The 22,811-nt window shown below is 39.3% G+C and overlaps 1 protein-coding gene across 1 annotated transcript in view; it reads right to left on the reverse strand.

The window, feature by feature from the left end:
* LOC150081864 (substance-P receptor-like) overlaps positions 1-22,811 on the reverse strand; it is a 132,171-nt gene that overhangs the window by 59,794 nt on the left and 49,566 nt on the right. The window contains exon 2 of the mRNA XM_090380349.1: positions 13,068-13,168. Within this exon, the coding sequence (XP_090236475.1) occupies positions 13,068-13,168 (101 nt within the window). The remainder of the gene's footprint in view (positions 1-13,067; positions 13,169-22,811) is intronic.

The following is a 22,811-nucleotide window of genomic DNA, read 5'->3' on the forward strand; positions in this document are numbered from 1 at the left end:
ATCCGTCCATATAAGAACTCTGTAGTAAGAAAATAACAAATGTTAGTTAACTTCCTTTCAGTTAGAAGCTCATATTTTTTTTGTTTAATTTAATGTTATGGTGTATCTTGCGGGATATTATATTTTTTTAAATAAAGAGTTTGTAAATTTTGAAATAAATCTAAAGCCTAGTTATGCGATACAACTTTTAATGGTCTGTTAAAGAGTATCTCGAAAGAAAAATCAGATAATACTATACTAAAATTTGATCATCTGCTGTTTACAAACAAAATAGGAAGTCCACAAGCCCCGACTTCGAGGATTTGCTTCTTCAGTATGTCAAAAGGCAAAAGAGATGCCAAAGCCCAGCGAATTAGTCAACTGAGAGCATCTCTGAATATATGACTCTTCCATAGATAGCTCTAAATAGGGCAGTATAAAATGCAGGTCTTAAACTACAACTCTGTACTGGAAAAGAACAGCTTCCACAGACTGAGTGAATAAATCACGTTGTTGACCACATCATAAAGGAGTTTGTTACGTTCAATTTTTGGCTAACTACCAAAGACCACGGTAAGCATATTGCAAAAGCAATCTGTACGAAAACAAAACGTCCTCACAAGGCTCTAATCGATCCATTAAGAAGTGCTGCTAAGAGCGATCACATGATGTTTATAGTCAACTAGATGTAAACTAATTTGCAAACAACTGTTGTCCTGAAAAGTGCTTAGCCATACATCTCAGAGAACCTGAAAATAAAAAAGGCAAGGAGAGAAAAAGACGCGAGAAATTTCATATATTTAAATGCTAAGAAAGTTTTCAAACTACCATAAATTAATTAGACGTTAATTAAATACTAAAAGAAGTTTCGGGCATTTTCTTTTGGTTGCAATTTTAATAGAAAGCATACAGATAAGATATAATTTATGATTATCTCACGTGACATATCTGTAAGCTATACTGAGTGTGAGAGAGAGAGAATGAATCTAAATAAAACCTAATTTCCTTTATGTTATTGCCAGAGTTGCCTAATTAATATCAGTTATCACCTAAATTCGCCACTGGGCTCTGTCGGTTGTTTATTTTTCTCTTTTCGAGACGTAAAATATTAGCTTATTGTCCAAGATGATTCACATATAATTATCTATAAGGATTTCTCCTACTGGTAAATATCATTTTACCAACTTTGTTTTGGTTGAGATAGCCGACCAGATTTGTAATGCACTAGGAACATTCATTCAGTCATTTTTGTTCGATGGTGTTAATTATCTAATTGAGGAAACCCAGATCATTTCATGGACGCTTAGAGATTGAAACGTGCGCCCTTAAAAGCTTCACATTAAGAAACCTTTCTAAACTAGAAACATTAAATATCAGCATTAGGTTGACGAAGTTTAGTGAAATTTCTATTAAATGTAAAAGGTTAATAAAGAATAATAATATTTTCCGAAAACTAGAAAGACTAGTGGAAAACCGAATCATTTCAGTGATGTTAAGCATCCATTCTCGTTAACATTTTCTAGACACGCAATTTTGTAACTTTAAGAATCAGTTTCTACTTAATAGTGTGAATAGCTGTAAAGCTTAATAGACGGTACTCACCTTTGATCGAACTGCTTATTTACATGAAGTCTTATGTGAGTAAGATTCCAGACCGGGGAGAGGTTGGTAGGTAGTTAGCATTAGCATTAGCATTAGTAGAGGCATACGATGCAAGAAAGCAAGCTTATTCAGCATCAGCCCAAAAAAAAAAAAAAACCCTCTCCCATTTCACCCCTCCGTTCGTTCAAAATACCTGTCCAGTTGAGCTTTAAATTTGTTTAGGCTATCAACTTCAACAACAAGTGATGGAAGTCGGTTCCACCAACCAACCACCCGCTGGCCAAAGGCAAATTTCCGCACATCTATCCGACATCCGTCCTTCCTCAATATGAATTTATGCCCTCTGAGGTGATTATTCTGAGAAAGATGAAGAATCCCATTGGCATTGAGCATGCTCAAACCATTCAAGGCCTTATACACCTCTATCAGATCACCTCGCCGGTGCCTAGTCTCCAGACTCTGTAATTTGCAAAACTTAAGCCTTTCTTCGTAAGAGCAACCCTTTGTTCCATTTACTAATCTTGTTGCCCTTCTCTGTACCCGTTCCAGCAGCTCTACATCCTTCTTGAAATGAGGCCTCCAGACCTGTATACAGTACTCAAGATGTGGCCTAACCATTGCCTTATACAAGGGAATAATCACCTCCTTATCCCTGCTAGAAAAATTCCTGTATATCATTGACAAGACACCATGAGCTACTCTTGCAGCTCGTCTGCACTGCTCAGAGAACTTCATATCTCCCTGCACAATTACCCCCAGGTCCTTTTCATTCTCCACCACTGTCAGTGTGGTACCGCAGAGTTGATACGTTGCTCTGGGGTTACTGTTTCCCATATGCAGTACTTTACATTTGTCAAATGTTAAACTTCATTTGCCACCTCTCAGCCCATCTGTTCAACCTTTCCAGATCCTGTTGCAGCAGCATAGCGTCAGTAGTGTCCTTGACGACCCTGCCAACCTTTGTATCATCTGCAAACTTGGACATTAAACTTGATATCCCATCATCAATATCATTCATAAACACCGAAAACAACAACGGACCCAACACTGAACCTTGAGGAACTCCACTAATAACATTAGTCCACGTTGAGCAGTGTCCATTGATTACCACTCTCTGTCTTCTGCCACTCAACCATCCCCTTATCCATAGCAGCAATTTGCCTCCAATACCACACTGCTCCAATTTGTGCAGCAGTCTTCCATGTGCAACAGTATCAAAAGCCTTTCTAAGATCCAAATATATAATATCAAAGTTATTCCCTGCATCCAGTTCTTTTGTGACTACATCATAGTATCCAATCAAATTGGTCAGGCAAGACCTGCCCTTAACAAAACCATGCTGCGTCTGAGCTATAACTGAATTCTTGTCTAGATGATCCTGCAGTGCTTCTTTAACCAGTGCCTCCATTAATTTACCTGGAACAGAAGTTAAACTAACAGGTCTATAATTACTTGTGTCAGCCTTTGATCCTCCTTTGTGAATTGGGGTTACATTTGCACATCTCCAGTCTATGGGTACCTCCCCTGAGTCCAAAGAAGCTCTCATAATTATGGCTAGGGGTTTGCATACTTCCTTTGCTGCCTCCTTTAATATAACTGGATAGATCCCATCCACCCCAGGTGCCTTTTTTATGTTTATCCTCAACAATCTCTCCTCCACTTTCCTCTCAGTTATTACAAAATCATCCAGCTCACTGCCAATGTTTACTTTACCTACATCATTCTCCTTCCTGAATAACTCCTCATGCGTGAATGTAGATGCAAAATACTCGTTTAGATTGTTAGCCACCTGAGCAGGATCCTCAACTGTTGAACCATCAATATCCAGTGGACCAATCTGATTCATCCCTTTCCTTCTCGAGTTCAAGTATGTAAAGAACTCTTTTCTGTTTTTCTTTGCATCCTTTGCCAAGGATTTTTCGTAGTCTGCCTTTGCCTGCCTAATCTCCTTTGTGACTTGGTTACAGACCAACTTATATCTATCATAGGCTTCCATGTCACCCATTAATTTATATGTATCCCATGCATTTTTCTTCTCTGCCACATGTCTCATTAGTTCATCTGACAACCATTTAGGCCTAAACCTTGAACAATATTTCTTAGTTGGTATGTAAAGCCTGGTAGCCTCCAAGATTAGTTCCTTGAATGCTTCCCATTTTGAGTTTGCTGTTGGTAACATCATCAGTTGGTCCCACTGTATAGAATTTAAATACTGTCTCAGACCATCATAGTCGCCTTTACGAAAACAAAAACCCTTCCCTTTACCTCTGATGGTAGTTACCTCCTTGAGTAAATCCCACTTCAACACACTGTGATCACTGCCACCTAGTGGTTAATTTATCTGCAGGTTCTTAATGCATGAAGAGTCACTACTGATAATCAGATCAAGAGTATTGCTCCCTCTTGTTGCCTCACGAACATGCTGGTGTAGAAAACAATCATCCAATAAATCCACAAAAGCCTTGCTAGTGTGCGAGTGACCAACCCACAAATTCCAGTCAATATCTGGGAAATTAAAATCCCCCATTATAAGACTCTCTGATTTACTGGCCCACTCTATTTCCCTGTACAATATCTTATTATACTCATCAGAGTCATTAGGCCTATAGCACACTCCTACTCTCAATTTTGATTTCCCTATGCTTATGTCACACCAAACTGATTCGGCACTGCCCTGTCCATCGATGTCGACTGGCTTCACTTCCTTGGACTTTATGTGTTTCTTAATTAATAGCATAACCCCTCCTCCCCTCCTGTCCTGTCTATCCTTTCTATACACATTGTATTCCCCAAATTCCAGTTCCGCATTACTTATATCTGTGTGACACCACGTCTCTGATATCCCAACAATATCTGCCTTTGATGTTTTGAGCAATACCTCAAATTCATCAAATTTATTTACCAAACTCCTAGCATTGGTGTACACGCAGGTATACATGCACGTGTTTCTATTCTTAGCTACCCTAACACAACCCATGTGTTTACTTGTAACGCAATGACTACCAGCAGTCTCTGAAATATCCTGCATCTTGTTTTTCAGACTTCTGCTCATTTCAATAGAAGCAGTGCAAGAATCACTTCCACCTCTGCCAGTGGCTACTGTTAATCTATTAGTCCTTGTATCCCCCCCAACTAGCAGTTTTCCGACCCACCTAACACTGCCTCGACAGCATCAGCAAAAATTCTTGCACCCTTTCTATTTAAGTGTATCCCATCCCTGTAGAAGCAATCTCTCCTGTTAACAAGTACAGTCCAGGCTGAAAAAAATTCTACCCCTTGAGCCTTGCACAATCCCTCCAGGGCCGAATTGATCGACAAGGCTCTCATCATATACTCCCTCCTATCGTGTCTGGGCAGAATTGCAGACACTTTCAAGTTCAACCCTAATTCACGGCTTTTTTTCAGCAGTGACCTGTACTTGCTAAGTAATTCCGCCGGTCTCCTACTCTTAATATCATTCGTGCCAACGTGTACAACTATATCACCTTTTGTGCCCTTAAAAGATGATATCCGCTCTACAATGTCATCAACCTTTGCCCCTGGCAGACATACCCTGGTCCAATTCCACCTATCCTTTTTACAAAGCATGTTCCCCGTTTCCCTGACAATAGAGTCACCAACAACTACTAGTTCCTGTGGGACCAGCGCATTCTGCCTAGGGGGCTGCTTCTGTGTTGCCTGATGACCAAGTGCAAGCTCTGGCGTTGATGTGGGCAGCTGAGAGCTTGATGGGCCCCTCAATTTATTTCCTTCGAGGGCATCCACCCTGTCCTTCAAGCTCTCATAAAGGCCCATAACAACGCTGAGTTGTCGCCTGATTTCCTTGCACTCCTTACATCGTGCACACACAAAGACATCCCCCTTGGCAGTATCATGTCCCGTACCCAACTGCTCCGCAAACATCAAGCAAACAGTGCATTTTAATAGACTGTGATTCAGAGGGCAACTGGCCCCCTCAGTTCTCCCCTGAACCACAGCACTCCCATTAGCTTGAGCCTTTTGCTTTGCTGCTCTGGTTAGAGTCATGATTCCAATGTAATTCAATAAAATTTAAAACAAAAATTAAATCCTTAAGTTATATTATATATATATATATATATATATATATATATATGGATATATATATTGTTTTTTTTTTTTTTTTTTTTTTTTTTCGGTATCTAGTGTTCCCTTTATACAACTTCCGTATCACGTGTACCACTATAGTTATGTATTAATTATTTGTTACGATTAAGTCGTTATATATATTTATAGAGTTAAAAATACAATTTAATTGACAATAAAGTTTATCAATATTAATAGATTTACTGAATAATTGACAATATTATATTATGCACTATACTACACTAAGCTTATGCTATCGTGTAAAAATGGCGGGAATTCACGAACGAGTATCAAGTATGTATTAATTATTTGTTACGTTTGTACTCTAAGTCGTTATATATATATAGTTAAAAGAACAATTTAATTGCCAATGAAGTTCGACAAGATTAATAGATTTACTGATTAATTTTCACGTAACTATGGCGGCTGTCTATGAACGGTAAACTCGTGTATTTGATACCCTTTCCGATACTAAGTAATACCTACAAATCTCTATCTAAGTTACTTTAACTTTAAGTACCGTAAATAGGAATATAAAGCTACTCTAGAAATAAGGTAATATGTCAATTTAAACTAATAAAGCAGAATATAAATCAGAAAAAACTTCTCTGTTCCAGTAGCGGCAGAAAGGCACGTCCGCACAGGAAACTCTCGTGCTCAAACTGATTTAGGACGACACCATTCTATGACAAGTGCTTCATGTTGGAAGATTTTGTAACTAGATCTTAATTTAATAAGCGTAACGGCCGAATCGAATAGGGGGTTGTGATTGTGAGAATGTACATGTTGTGTAAGTTCGGTGCTGGTTTGATTAGTTCTGAAGCTGTTTTAATGGTAATAAGCACGTGTATTGGAAGTTTTGGTGTAACCGTATTTTGTGGTAGTGCTCCTGGTGTAGCATACGTTACAACCGGGTTGGCATTTAATTAAATATATTATGTTATTGATGTCGCTTATTTAAACTTCATTTCCACCCCAACTTCATGTAAATAAGCAGTTCGATCAAAGGTGAGTACCGTCTATTAAAGCTTTACAGCTATTCACATTATTAATAGAATAGAATCTTTAATTGCAGCATGATATACATACAATTAGTCCTGTCACGGCACCACCATGCCGTGACAGAACCATCGGTTTGTACTAGCCGGTTATGGTTTGCTAGAAGCTGTGCTGAAAACCGGAGATAAGGAGGAGGAATGCGCCAAGAGCAGTGGTCCCAGAAGTTCAGTTCTGTAATTTTACCGGTGGCCATCTTGATGGTGAGCAGCAGCCTTCTTTCTCCGATGTAGGATCGAAGCCTGCGTAGTTGAAGGGCTTCTGCTAACTGCGTTTGATCTGAGAGCTGGGGGAAGGTGGAGTTTGCTGTTGGCCCACTTTAGAAGCCAGACTTCGGCAGAGAATATTCTTTTAAATGTTGGATTCGGCAGCCGAGGCCCGTATCTCTGAAGCATACAGTATTGTCGGGTAAAGGATTGATACGGTGTATCTTTTTACCAGTTGTGGGTCAGTGGTGTGGAGCAGCTGTTGTTTGGCGCCCAGAGTAGTGAATTCAGCCTCGACTGTATGAGATTTACGTGATCGTTGAAAGATAGTTTGGAGTCGAAAACGACGCCCAGATCTTTCTGTGTTTGAACACTTGGAACGGAGGAGCCGTTAAGCACAGGCTCCATCGTTGTTGGTCTGCCTTTTAGTGAATAAATTAATTGTGCCGATTTTAGGGGGTTGAAAGTATTGAGGCAGTCAGCCATGTCCTGCAATTTGCTAGTGATTTGCTGAGTGGTTTCGGCTGCCGAGTTAGATGGCGATATCCTAGTAAGGAGCTTGACATCGTCAGCATATGTGATCATTTGCACTTGATCACAAACGGCACCATGATTACCGAGGCGATTATACCACGGTGCAGGAGGATCCTAATAACAAAACTACGCTTCAACTACCAAAATCAAGAACACCTCACCCTACAGAATGAAGAAACTTACCGAGCTCTGACTCAATTTGCAATGGACTTATTTATCAGGCAGAAAGCGCTACCACCACCTTAGTATCCGAATCAATAGGTCATAACAACCATGACTGCCAATTGTTGCTACGCATCATTGAGCCATGGATGCTAACGCCTTGGACCAACTTGCACAAGACTTGACCAGCAGTGCAATAAAACACAGGGTCCGCACATACCTTGGCAAATTCCTCATCATTGATTTCTGGACAAACTTCTCTCGACCAGATGTGACACATCTCATCAAGAAGAGGCCTAGCATCGATCCCTCGACTTGACCATCAATCTTGGACTCCCGGTTTTGACCACCCCCACTGTTCGTTCTGATGGACTACTGGACCAGCCTTCAGACTGGATGCGACACAGACTCACCAAATGGAGTCCTAATGACGGCACCTGAACTAGACCTTACTGAACATGACCCATCCACCATAGCAGCACTCGCACTGCTGGATTTCCAGCAAGTTGTCGGCTCCAACTGACTGGCTGTGCTAGCTGTACCTACCCTGAACTTGCGGAGTATCTCTCTCTCTCTCTCTCTCTTTTTTTTTTTTTTTTTTTCGGCTTCTTTCTTCTGTTTCCTGCCATCCGTTCTTTTACTCCCCTCCCCCTATTTTTCTCTTACAGAATGTTTTTTTTTTTTTTTTTTTTTTTGTGGGGTGGTGGTTTTCGTCCACCCGCCACCCGACTCCTCTCTCTGGTGAGGCACTGGGCATGCCACACTGTCATCAGGGGCCATCTTCCCTGTTGGCCCCATTCTTCTGTTTCCTACCCTCCAGTCTTCTGCCTTCCTCCCTTACTTTTCTCTTGCACAACTTTTTTTTTTTTATTTAGTGTATATATATATATATATATATATATATTTCCAAGTATAACAAAGCAAATATTAAATGTTATAATAAATATAAATATTATAATAAATATTAAGTAGTAACATAACCAATTAATGCCATCTAGGACGATTAAACATTACATCGGTCTGTATGAATATGAGTTAAGTTAATAATGGTAAGAGTTTTTTTAAAAGTAAAATATGATAAACTAGCTTATCAGGTAAACCTTAAACCATGGCGGGTACCCAACGTGACCTGGAAAAAATCAATCTATGCCATGACATAAGCAATAAATATATATAAAAATACCATTAAAATGTTAGTTATGGCAATAAGATACATTGCAAGGGACTTTTTCGAGGGCTAACCCTTACAATGTATCAACCATAATTAACGAGCTATCCGTTTCTGTAGTCATCGTCCAGCATAACTATGTCCGAATATACGTAAAATAGTATTAAGTTAGAGCCAAATGTATAAATTTTGTAGTAGTTAGAGCCAAAAGTATAAAAATTTGTAGTAAGTTAGAGCCAAATAGTAGTAATAAAATTTGTTAATTAATCCCAAATTTAGCAGTTAACTGGCAAGATGACTGTTAGCCCGACGGATAGCCAAAATATTAAATTAAATTAAAATTATAGAAAGAGCTATAATTATTGTTAGGCATATGTGCGTAGTTGATAGTAAATGCTGCCACGGTAGTCTCATCAAATTAATAAAAATAATAACAGTGTGAGCTATAGCTAACAAAGGCGAACGGAACAAAGGTATAAGAATAGATATAGTACCTCAATCCCCCTCGAATACTCTAATAGTTCATGAGGTATGAAAAAATAGGGATAAGAAAGTGAAAGTTAAACAGCAAAGAAAAAGCAAAATAATTAACATAGGATGTACCTTATAGTAAGGTATCCTGGTTAGAATGATTTAAGCTTAAAATTAGAATGCTTACCACCGTATGGCCAAGGTACTAGAAAACCACATGTATTGGCGCGTGTAGCATATATAACTACCGATCGCAGCCCCCCCCCCCTAGGAAATGTAATAGTTAAGTTAAGTGATAAAATAAGTATAATTACATACAGCGCCCTCTGCTGTTATTTAATATACTGTATAGTATTGCACATAGAAAAGCCGTCAAATAAGTATATCTCGAAGTAATAATAGAAGTTTACAGAATAAGTTCCTACCCATGGAGCAAATATAGGTACAAGTTTTTAATGCGAGTAAGCTATATGTAACTTACTCCATGGGCAGTGCCTACTATTTACATAATTACATATCCAACGAAATTTATCTAAGCCAAAGAAACACCTACGTAAATTTTACAACGGCTATGTTATATTAGCGCCTGTTTAGGACTTTATCTATAATACTCTGTGCGTTAAGATTATAGTTCCCCTTGTTGTTTGCTATCAATATAGCTCTATTATATAGCTCTAGACACATATATCTAGTAATTATGTGGTGTGGGAAGTAATTTTCTAAAAGCTTGGATCTGAATTCAATGAGTGTATCTATAATATAATCTGTCTGGTTACATATGTGTATTCTTCTGATGCTTTGCGCGATTAGGGTATTGCGATGTATCCTTTTTGAGATATTCGAGTTCCAGTTAGTGAGGTCAATAGTATTAAAATGAAAATTTTTGCGTTTATCATACAGTTTAGTGTGTACAGTATTGTTATCTATCCTTATATCCAAGTCAAGGAAGGTAGCAGATTTGGAATTATTAGTGTTGGTGCGTTCTAATGTTAATTCAGGCGGATAATATTTGATTGCTTCCGTATGGAAGTCAGGCATATTAAAAACTATCAAATCGTCAATATATCTGTATAGAACCATATTTTGTTTAAAATTATATTCGAAGTGGTGTAGGTATAAATTTGCCACAATGCATGAGCTACATGCACCCATCGGTATCCCTGTATGTTGCCTATAAAGGTTACTGCCATTAAATATATATTTAATACTTATTCTGTAAACTTCTATTATTACTTCGAGATATACTTATTTGACGGCTTTTCTATGTGTAATACTATACAGTATATTAAATAACAGCAGAGGGCGCTGTATGTAATTATACTTATTTTATCACTTAACTTAACTATTACATTTCCTAGGGGGGGCTGCGATCGGTAGTTATATATGCTACACGCGCCAATACATGTGGTTTTCTAGTACCTTGGCCATACGGTGGTAAGCATTCTAATTTTAAGCTTAAATCATTCTAACCAGGATACCTTACTATAAGGTACATCCTATGTTAATTATTTTGCTTTTTCTTTGCTGTTTAACTTTCACTTTCTTATCCCTATTTTTTCATACCTCATGAACTATTAGAGTATTCGAGGGGGATTGAGGTACTATATCTATTCTTATACCTTTGTTCCGTTCGCCTTTGTTAGCTATAGCTCACACTGTTATTATTTTTATTAATTTGATGAGACTACCGTGGCAGCATTTACTATCAACTACGCACATATGCCTAACAATAATTATAGCTCTTTCTATAATTTTAATTTAATTTAATATTTTGGCTATCCGTCGGGCTAACAGTCATCTTGCCAGTTAACTGCTAAATTTGGGATTAATTAACAAATTTTATTACTACTATTTGGCTCTAACTTACTACAAATTTTTATACTTTTGGCTCTAACTACTACAAAATTTATACATTTGGCTCTAACTTAATACTATTTTACGTATATTCGGACATAGTTATGCTGGACGATGACTACAGAAACGGATAGCTCGTTAATTATGGTTGATACATTGTAAGGGTTAGCCCTCGAAATAGTCCCTTGCAATGTATCTTATTGCCATAACTAACATTTTAATGGTATTTTTATATATATTTATTGCTTATGTCATGGCATAGATTGATTTTTTCCAGGTCACGTTGGGTACCCGCCATGGTTTATGGTTTACCTGATAAGCTAGTTTATCATATTTTACTTTTAAAAAAACTCTTACCATTATTAACTTAAGTCATATATATATATATATATATATATATATATATATATATATATATATATATATATATATATGTGCGTGTGTGTGTATATACATATATTTATATATACACACACACACGCATTCCCCACAGGTCTAAATCTAAAAACATCAAAATTACTGCCCGACCTATTTGGCCTTAGAACAAGTTATCAGCGAACAACCCTACGCTCTGTTAAAATTACAACCGTTGCTCAGGAAACAGCGATCATCTCATTCTCAAATCTGGTCCTAGCCACTGAAATCCCAGGAAAGTAGGTGGCAGAACCCGCCAGAGTACTCTAGCTACAGTGGTACACCCGGTCAGCCTCCCCGTGGCATGGTGTGGTAACGTCGGGTCCCACTAGGGGCTCGGCGGCTAATAGACCGGAGGAACAAAGGGCACAACACAATATACAGCACATGACCCCCACACACTTCAAATCTCTGGCCCCGATACAATGTACACCCGCGGAGATGGGAGAAATCCCAGGAGCCGTTAGACACTAACATACCTTATATACCACGGTGCATTAAGAAGTTCTATAAGTCATCGAAGAATCAGTTTCTAATAACAACTTAACCATGCAAATATGCTCTTTATTCTTTAACTAGAAGAATCATATACGATATAACAGCAACCCAACATTTTGTTAGTTAATGAATAGTAATCTTCATGGATAATGAAGATATAGTTTTAGTAGTGGAAAATTATGCAAGAAAGAAAGTTTTATACATCATCAGCAAAAATCAATAATTTGAAGTAAATGGACATAATTTGTCCAATTACTCTAATAATCTGACTAAACCATCCTTCCTTAAATCTATTCAAAAATACTTAAAAAATAACCAGACGAATTTGTTCAAAGAATCGTTCTCTCTGGCTGCAAGCAAAGTTTTGCACATCTATCCTCCAACTATCCTTCATCAATTTACCTCTCCTTGTGTGGATTGTTCGAGAAGGAGTGACGATGCCATTAGCATATATTTTACTCAATCTATTTAAAGCCTCAAGCATTTCAATCAGGTCTCCTTGTACGTGCCCTAATTTACAAAACTGAGATTACCTACACTTCCCAATGACCATATCACTCGACATTGGTTAAAGTGCCAAGCATTCCATGAAATATTAAAGTGAAGCGTATTAAAATATTCCCATAATTGTTGATTGAGAAAGAGTCAATAAACGGTTTCCTGAAATACACAAACTTATGCCCGCATAATGACGTATTTCTCAATTTGTGAGAATTTAATCATGACGAAATAGTTACAACCACAGTCGACAGAAAACCTATGCCATTATTTTATATGAATATGAGAAAATAGCTTCAATTACTCCGATGTAACTTTAAAGTAATAAAAAGGAAGAAAGCAGATAAAAAATATTCACTAGTTTTAGCACAAGCAGCAAATATTTTAATCTTAAAAAAACGGTATAAAATAACAAGTTAAAATAACCGAAATGTAGTCCATAAAATTTGATTTTGATTTAAATTTGATTATTTGTAGGATTTAAATACACCTAATTACAATATTTTATAATTTTCACTTACTTGTTAATCCTGGGATCGATTTCACTGAGAACATTATATGCCTGGAATGGTAACCAACAGATAGCAAATATGGCTATTACGAACAAAAGCATTTTTATCACCTGTAAAGAAAAAGATAAAAAATATTAACCCATCACATTAAACAAATTTTGGGTAAACGAGCAATAGAGAGCTCATTCTTCATATTAAACATAAAGTATCATCTCTTTAGCGCATGGCCTAATTTGTGGTAAGAAAATTGTTCTTTTGGGTTTAATAATGCGTCTGAATTACATATTTTCTTCGCGGACGGTATACATCAAAATATATAAAATCTCATTGACACACCACAATAAATAATTACTTATAGTGGTGCTGTTAGAGGTTTTATGGCGCAACGGCAAACTAAAGGCCATCATGTGACAAAAATGCTAGAAAGTAACAAGTCAATAACATTTAAGGTCAATACTTGCATTATGTAGGATTTAGCATCAAATGCTCTCGTAGCATTGAATCTTTTTTTTGGGAAATAAAAACAGCACTGATAAGATTTTTCTTATAAATTCCTATCAAAATAGAAGTCATTTGGACTGTCTACCTTGACAGCAATGTGGTTTTCCAATGTGGTATTATAGAAAGGACAATCAACTCTGACAAGTTGGACTGTGAGTTGAGTATGTCAATTCAGACAGAGGGGTGGATCTGAGGCAAAAAGAAGATAAAAGTTAATAAAGCGAGGACCTATTCTTAGTCTTAAAAGCGTGACTGCTTCTTTTCAGTTTCAACGAACCTAGATGGCCAAAGCTGGAGATTCTATTTAATCTGGTGGAGTCTGTTGCCTTCTTGTATTTCCCAGTGGTTTGCCAGTGATTTTTATTTCGACTTTTTTTTACATTGTTTTTGAAGTCAGTGAAAGGAATTTTAAAAGAGGCATCAATCGGTTCCAAAGTGAATTTGGCTGCATGGTCAGCACTTTCATTGCAAGTATGCCAACATGGATAAGCATCCAACAAAATTATGCTACGATCAAAATACATCATGTGTATGTGGCATATGGTTGGTGTGTTAACAGCCTTGTTTATCTTAGTTGTTTTATTAGAGGGTACACTTTCCAAAGTGACCGAGCCCAGTCTGACACATCCATTTGGGGTACCAGTGGTTTTTCTCCCTTGTACAACAGTGGTCACTGGTGTTGACTTTTGTATTACTTAAGCGAAAGTGGATTGGCTGTTATTTTGAACCTGTACTGTTTTTTTCGGGTTCTGGTGTAATGTTCTGTTTGGCTTTGAGTCAATTTTTTTTCATTTTTTCAAAGGAGACAATCTCAGAAGTAGGCAGCGTGTGAACCACTGCAATTGGAGCATTTATAGCCCGCTTTACAGTCCGCGTGAATGTGCTCATGCGAATGCAATCAGCATAATTGGTTAACTTGTGAAAACGTTTTGGAAATGACAAAACGTTTAGTATTTGAAACAACATGTTGGGTTAAGACTGTACAGTTTCATTTGCCAGTTGAGTTACCCTGATTTGATGGATAAGGGAGGTTTGGGCTCTCAAATGTAAGGATTATGTCTAGGTTAGAACTAGCGCATTGTCTCGTTCAATATTATGCGCTTTGCATGGACAATTCACTGGTCCTTTAATCCATTTGTCGACTCTTCTTCTGGGATGCTTATGAGATCCCACTCAACTTCACACCTCTTGGGCGTTTAGAGTAGAATGAGGGGAAACTAATTTATAATCCTCCAACATACGTGATTTTTTGGAGCTGATTGATGTTCATCTGAGATATCAACGAGCGAGTCACCAGATCTTAGATGCTTGGCTGCTTTTAGCCATGTTAGGATCCCTTGATCCTGTAAATTTTTGGGGAGATCATTTTTCTCCTTTTAGTCGTGGAATGATGACTTTTCTTCCAGATTTCTGTTCGTCCTGGAGCAGCGCCACAAGAGTAAGTAAGCAGCTGAGTTAGTTTTTAGCTAGTGCTATTTACAAGAAACAGAAAGGTCAAATTCCCTTCTGGAACTCAGTCCACTTCTCATAGCGAAAAAGAACCATGCTACGTGGCTAAATAGAGAAAACTATATTAAAAAAAAACAAAAAAGAATCACGAACTATAGAGATCGTTTTGAATCTCTTGGTCACAGTAATAATCGTTTTTCATCCTGGGTTTTTCGTGGTGTATCAATGAGATTATATATTTTCAATAAGATTATTATGCTTATTTATGCATCCTTTGCTCGCATGAGTACACCCATATACAATTTTTTCATAACGTCTAGAACATACTTATAGGATCGATTCAGGACCTGAAAACAGTGAGGAAAAGTCAGTTAATGTTCTTCCAACCAGCACATGACAATAAACATAATATCCAGTGCTTCAGTTACAATATACATACTGTATATGGACAGCCAATGAGATAAGTATGAAAAATAAATAAATAAAATAATCGCCGGATTCCTATTGGTCCAATTTCAATGAAATTTGGAAAGGCTCTAAATATTTTTCTAAAAGGCGCCAATATAAAATTTTAGGAAGATCTATCCACTGAGAGTCGAATTGTTAGGTTGAGATGGGGGACTGACATGGTGAAGACAATAAGCGCATTATGCACATATGCTAACGCGCCTAAAACTTTATTATAAACATATATTCGATTCTGAATAATAATAAGATTCTTTATTAACATAAATTTTATACAATAATGATTCCGTACACAGAAATCCAGAGGAATCTTACAATTTGTTGTTTATACAAGTGATTTTGTTTTATATATAAAAAAAAAAAAAAAAAAAAAAAAAATATATATATATATATATGTATATATTATAATAATAATAATAATACAAAATTTGTAACTATATAATAATTAATAGATCAAAGCAAAGATGATAATCAGAATGTAAAATGAATGATGTAGTAATTACAGCGAAAACGGACTACCAGTTGAGCAGAACATGAAATGACATCGGCTAACTAAGATCGGCACTTACACAAATGTCCTTTACAAACAGCAAGATGCCATCGCGATATGCCTTGTCTATAGTCCACAGGTCGATGTCGATGTTGAGCGAGTTGAGTGTCCAGAGTCACATTAGGGAAGTGTCTCCTGAAATTCTGTAACCGCTGGAGCCTTGAGCACAGGGAGGGAGTACTACGGAGATGTCTGCCTGGCAAACGCCAACCAACCGTGTTCCAGATGTTGATGTGATCTTGCTTAGCTGAGCACAGATGAAGGAATGACTTTAATTTTAGCACATGGGGACTATGTGGCGTATATTGCAGGTTGCAACAGAGAGTAGATTTAGATGTTGTGTAGTTAGAGAGAGAGAGATAATCTTTAATGCCCTTCACGGCCAAAAAGCCAGGGGTTTACATTTGTACAACTTCCCGAAACTTCCGGGAAAATAGAACAATTAATTTACAAAAACAGGTAATTTTACAAAAGAAAACATATTTTATACAAAGGAGAGAACTCCTTACGAGAGTTAGGTCTGATTGAGCTGACTTAACATCGAGATAAGAGCACCAGCTCAATCAGACAGGAACAGATGCAAGGTACACATGTCAATGCAGATTAGTCCTACTAGACATAATTTTTTTCCTGTAAGTCCGGTCAATAGCGAATTTGTTCAGGTCGGCGTCAAGTGCCTGGGTTTGCTTGAACATCTGCTGAGGGAGGAACCTGTCCGAGAGATGGAGTCGCGCTGAATGCGAGTAGAGCTCGGGATTGGCCCTAAGGGCAGCAGGGGGGATCCTCCAGCCACAGGTATCCCAGAATGAAGGTGTTGCGATTATGCCTGTTATCATCTTGACTGTTGCTAGGAGGCGTTGGTCTTCGACTAAGGTGGGAAGCCGTGGAATCCCGAGAGAGTTGGCAAGCTGCGTGGTGTGAATCAGAGCTGGAAGGTTGTGCTTCCTGTTGGCCCACTTTAGGAGCCAGAATTCTGTGGCAAAGAGTGGTTTCTTTATTGATGGTGCCGCTGACGCCCAAATTTCAGCAGCATAGAGTAAAGGTGGAAAGATGATTGCTCTTATGTACCTCACGGTTGTCTTTTTATCTCTGATATGAAGGAGATGCTGTTTTGCTATCCACCGGAGTCTTGAAGCACGTGTGAGGAGCATGTCTATGTGGGCGTTGAATCGAAGTTTGGAGTCGAATACAACGCCCAGATCACGATGGCTGGATGCAATTGGGATGAGGATGTTGCCGACCGAAGGCTGGAGAGAAGAAGGAGTTTGCTTCAATGAATACACCATGAATTCGGACTTAGCAGGATTGATCTTGAGCCCGAACTGGCAGAGGTAAGATGTGACTGCAGTGAGAGTGTTGTTAATTTCCGTTTTTACCAGATCAAGGTCTTGACCAGGGATGATGGGAGTCAGTATCTTGATATCATCTGCATAGCTCAGTAGACATCGAGAATGTGCAACCAGTGGGAAGATAATAGATGAGAACAGAAGGCCGGAAAGGACCCCTCCTTGTGGGACTCCTGCGGTGACGGATCTAGTAAGGGTGCGATCTCCTGTATGAAGCTTTATAACTCTGTTATTCAGAAGAGAGGAGAGAAAGCATAATATGTTCCCTGTGATCTGGAAGTGGCATTCCAGGAGAGTGAGTAGTTGGTTTACTTGGACGGCATCAAATGCAGCCTCAATGTCTAAGTAAGTCACAGCTAGTTCGTGCCTTTTCTCGAATGCTGACAAGATAGTATTCGTTGTGGCTAGCAGATTTGTGATCGTTGATCTGTTTGGAAGGGAGTAGTGAATTTGGGCTGGATTACTGGGCATGATCTGCTTGGTGAGGATCGGGAGTAAGGTCTTCTCCAGGAGCTTCAGCAGGCTGGAGGAGTTGGAGATGGGTCGGAAATGTTTAGGTTTCGATGGCGACTGAACTTTGGCTAAAGGTTTGATAAGATAGTTTTCCCATTGCTGTGGGAAAATCTGGTTCGAGAGTAACTGGTTGAAAATAATTAAAAGTGGCTGAATAATGTACGGACTTAGGCATTTGAGCATGAATTGGGGAACTCCATCATCACCAGCGGTTGACGAGGCAGGTAGAGAATTGATGGCGACGATCAGCTGTTGTTTTGTGATCTGAATGGTGCTCAACACTTCTTGCTGGGTGGGCTCTGTTAGTAGAGCCAGATCTGAGTTTGGCATAGGATTACGATTAAATCTTGTGACGAAATCGAGCCACAATTCAGGATCAAATTGCAGAGGAAAATGAAGGTTCACTTTCTTGTATGGACTTTTTCCTTTAGCCAGATCTCGGTTAACATATAATTTGATTGCCTCAGATTTCATGCGATTAAATTGAGCCCGTGCCCTAGAATAAACGATGCGATCATTGACATTTTGCGACTGTTTCCATGTGCGATGGAGCTGTTGCTTCAGCTGGAAACTCATTTTGAGTTCTGAATTCCACCAAAGTCTTGTATATGGACTGATTGTGATTTTTTTAGAGGCGGCATATTTGGCAACCGTGTTGATCCAGTTTGTGAGAATGTTCACAGCTATTTCTGGGTCACAAGTCTCTAAGGCCACCCAGGGAATGAGAGAGGCGGCTCTGATGCACTTATCTACGTCAAGTAAGTTGGGGCTAGTGATGTCAACCTTTTTTGTTGTCCTTCTGGTTTCTAATTTGGGGGCAGGCAGATATGCAGTCACATGTATTGGGACATGATCAGAGTCGAATGACGTTTCTGCAATGTAATCAAGGGTGCAAGGGATAGAGGCTAGAACTAGATCTAAGAGGTTATTCCCCCTGGTTGGAGCTTCATTAATAAGTTGTAGATCAGCACATCTCAAGTGTGCCAGAAGATCCTTTTTCATATTAGATAGCTGAGGAGGTAAATTGAAATCACCACAAACTACGTGAGAGGCTGTGGGATGCAGCTGATTGATTATCCAGTTGGAAACTTCAAGGATGATTTGCGGGGAAGGCGTTGGAGGTATGTACACCACACAGAGGTCAAACGTCACGAAGTTGTATCTTAACGTAACGAGGATTGCTTCATAGTTAGGGGAGTTACTGGATTTATTATCCAATAGCTTGAAAGTGGATTTCTTGTAAAATATTGCGACGCCTCCACCCTTGCGTGCAATCCGAGATGTGAATACGACCCCATAATCAGCTGGGGCAGCTGCTGCTAGGAATTCTTCATCGTCATTGAGCCAGGTTTCGGTGATGGCGAGCAGGTCAAAATATCCGGGGAGCAGAATTTGCTCCATAGTGTCAAGCTTGTTCCTAAGACTACGCACATTCTGATAAAATATGGTGCACGCAGGTACTGTAGGTACTTTGATACGGACAGGTGGTCTCTGACATCGCACGACTCGATTCAGCGGGGTGTGTCTAGGACTGATGAGCACAGGGATCGGCATATTGGTGTTCCGTGTCTGTGGTTCTAGTTGCGGTAACGAGATCTGGGATTGCTATGAATCAGGGTACCATTGGTGGGAGTCCTTTCCATTACTTCTATATCGCTGCCCTTTATGCCCGAGATATGGCATAACAAGAGCTCCAGCAGGCCAGATTTCAGGATTGAAGAGTGCTTCAAAATCTGCATCAGCCACATCGATCTTAAAGGAGGCGTAGGTGGGATATTTTGTGGATAGCTTGGTGACTCTACCATTCATTTTGAAAGCAGCAAGAAGGTGTTCCACATCATCAGCTGTGGTAGCAGGGGAGAGCCTACTAATGAAGACATTACAGATCCGCTTGCTCATCATTCCAGTGTTCGCAATTTGCATCTTGCTGAAGTGCAAATTGGTTCCAATAACCTTAAGATTGGGGCTCAGTTCCTTAACAGTTGGATTACGGGTCAGTGTTTGTTCTTTTGTTCGTTGGCTTGCAATCATTGCATACGTTGTAGTGTCTCTATGGGTCTTTACATTAGATGCAATCGTAGTCCCTGCATAATGGTTACCTCTCACGTTGTTTGAAGCGGATCTACAATTGCGATGTACTTCAGCAGCCAAAGCATTATCCGGTTTTGAGCGCGAGGACCCCATATGTGAGTTTTGTGATCGCGAATAGGTGCGATTTGGCAGATTCTGCTCCTGATGAATTCTTTGGGTCTTCTGTGAGGCAGTATTTCCTGAGTATCCGTTGGCATCTGCTGTGATTTCAATATATACTGGTCTAGTGCTACGTTCAGGGCACACAACTTCAGACTCACATGTTGTAAGAATGGGGGCTGGAGAGGGGTCAAGTGGTAATAAAGATGGGGTGGTTTGGGTAGGAGCTCTCGGTTTCGCGTGAAAGTGTTCGTCCGGAGGCTGCTGCTCATGATGGTTAGTTTGAACAGCAAGATCACAAACCGATTGCTTCAGGTCCTCAAAATTTTTCCGCAACACCTCCAATGTTTTGTGTATGCATTCATTGTGTTCTCGTAGTCGCTTGTTTTCTAGCAGTAGGTCTGCGAGGATATTATGAATTGGCGACAGCTTTATACATAGAGTTGTCTCAATATTTGTGAGGAGCGAGACCAGGAGTGGACTGTGTTCGAGTGATGTTTGATTAATTATTGCGGAGATCTCTGTTGATAGGGTGTTATCCTGTTGGGAGCTACTAGATTTTTGCATGATGAGATCTGAATGGTCATTTTGTTCTTCCTGTAATGAGTCGGGTGTCAATTCCACATGTGCATCTGGCGATGTCAATTTTTCCGTGTCTACCTCAGGTTCGGGTTGGGTCCTGTGCTCAGGTGAATCCGAAATTTGGTTAACGTCGTTAAAAGTTTCACCAGTTGTTCCGAGTGAATGCATATAATTTTCTCCCTTACAGGGGGGACACTGCCAAACTTTCCGTCGCTGCTTTCCGAGCCTCTTTAGGTCCAACGCGAGACATTCGCTTCCGTATGTCTTGAGACAGGAAGTACATTTTATAGCTACGTCCGGAACAATTCCACAAATTACACAGCTTTCATTATTTGGGTGATCTTGCTTTAAAGGCATTTTCAGATTTTAGGCGCAGATAAAAGGATTACGAGTAGTGGGCTGGAAAAGAGTTTACAATTGTGTTTAGTAGTTGCCTTAACTACGTATCGTATTCCAAGTGATACGTTTACCGATCAGATACAAAATAAGTCAAAAATTTGTCTTTCTGGTGCAACCACAAGTTGGCCCACTTCAGCACTCAGAATTCGAGGCCCATAGTTTCCTGAGGCTGGTGGGTGGTGCCGCCGACCAAACCTCCACGGCATAGGAGAGCACACTACAGAAGTAAGTTGTGAGGTACTTCTTGATTATTTTCTTATTGTGCGTTTTGCACAGATCAATTTTCATTCCCCAGAACGCTCTCAGGGCTTTGGAATACTGTGCTTGGATTTGTTTTTTATATGTGAGGTTGGCATCAAGGATTACCCCTAGGAATTTGACGCTGTCTGTGGGAGTCAGGACCTTTCCTGCCAATTCCGGAAGTAGAGAAGATGCAGTATCAGTAGAAGTCATTCGACTTGGCGTAAAGATGAGATAGTTTGACTTCTCTGGATTGACTGACAGGCCAAAACATTTAGCATACTTATAGAATGCATTTAGGTAGCTGCTTACAGATTCAGAGGCGGTTTGTCTTTCTTGTGCATCACCAACATGGCGTTTGCATGGCAAGTAGCAAACAATATCATCAGCATACGATAGGAAGGATGGAATTTGATCCATTAGTGGAACGAATATTGCTGCAAATAACAAGGCTGAGAGACAACCACCTTGTGGGATCCCGATTTCGACGCTTTTAGTGACTGTAATGCCATCACCTTTGAAGTGAAGCATTCTCCTAGATAGCAAATTATTAAGGATCTCGAGCATATTTCCGGATATCCCGTAGAATCTTTCAAGTAAGGCAAGAAGGGGTGTTATCTGGACTGAGTCGAAAGCAGCTTTCATGTCCAGAAAAATGGTGTGAAGATCTTCGTTGTCATTCCAGGCCTGAAGTATTTTCTGTGATAATGACTATAGGCAGGTTACCGTAGATCTATTAGGCATGGCATAATGGGTGTGTTCTGGCCTATGCGCAAAGATTGCGAGTGCTACATCATTATAGATGCACTTCTCGAGGCATTTCAGGAAGGGAGAGGCAATTGATATTGGCCTGAAATCAGCCGGTCTTTTCGCATGAGGCTTTTTCGGAACTGCCACGACTCTGTATGATAACCAGCTTGAAGGTACCTGTGCAAATTTGAGAACTTTGTTGTAGAGTTGAGTGAGCTCTTTGCTGATGAAATAAGAAGCAATTTTTAGACTAAAAAGAGGTATTGCGTCAATTCCTATGGTGGACTTGTCAGGTAGAGAATTTATTATTTTTATTAGTTGTTCTTCGGAAATTTCTGTATTACTAGTAGGTGAAGAAATGTTAAACGCTTCGTTCCAAGGATATGCTTCGGACACACGGTGATCTCGCTTAATACGGAACACATGCTCACACCATTTCTGGACATCAAAAGATAGAGGGGTGCAAGTATGACTAGTGGACCACACACGTTTTCCCCTGGATAGCCGGCCATTCATGAAATTGTCAATAGAAAATTGTTTCCTCTTCTGGAAATCCATCCTTGCTTTGGAAAATTTGGTGTATGACTCTTGTGAAGGTGGTTAAGTAGCTACGGCTGTTTGAATCGAAAAACTGATTATGGAGTTTAATGGTAAAAATAAAAAATAATTAAAGATATAATACAAGAACAAACAAAATTATGTCTGCTTATTCTTATCCATTTAAAACTCCACAACCGAGAACAATAACAGAGAACCAGGCGTTAAGGG

This window comes from Mastigoproctus giganteus, chromosome 8 (assembly GCF_048544385.1).
Source record: "Mastigoproctus giganteus isolate SK-2022 chromosome 8, ASM4854438v1, whole genome shotgun sequence".
NCBI lineage: Eukaryota > Metazoa > Arthropoda > Arachnida > Uropygi > Thelyphonidae > Mastigoproctus > Mastigoproctus giganteus.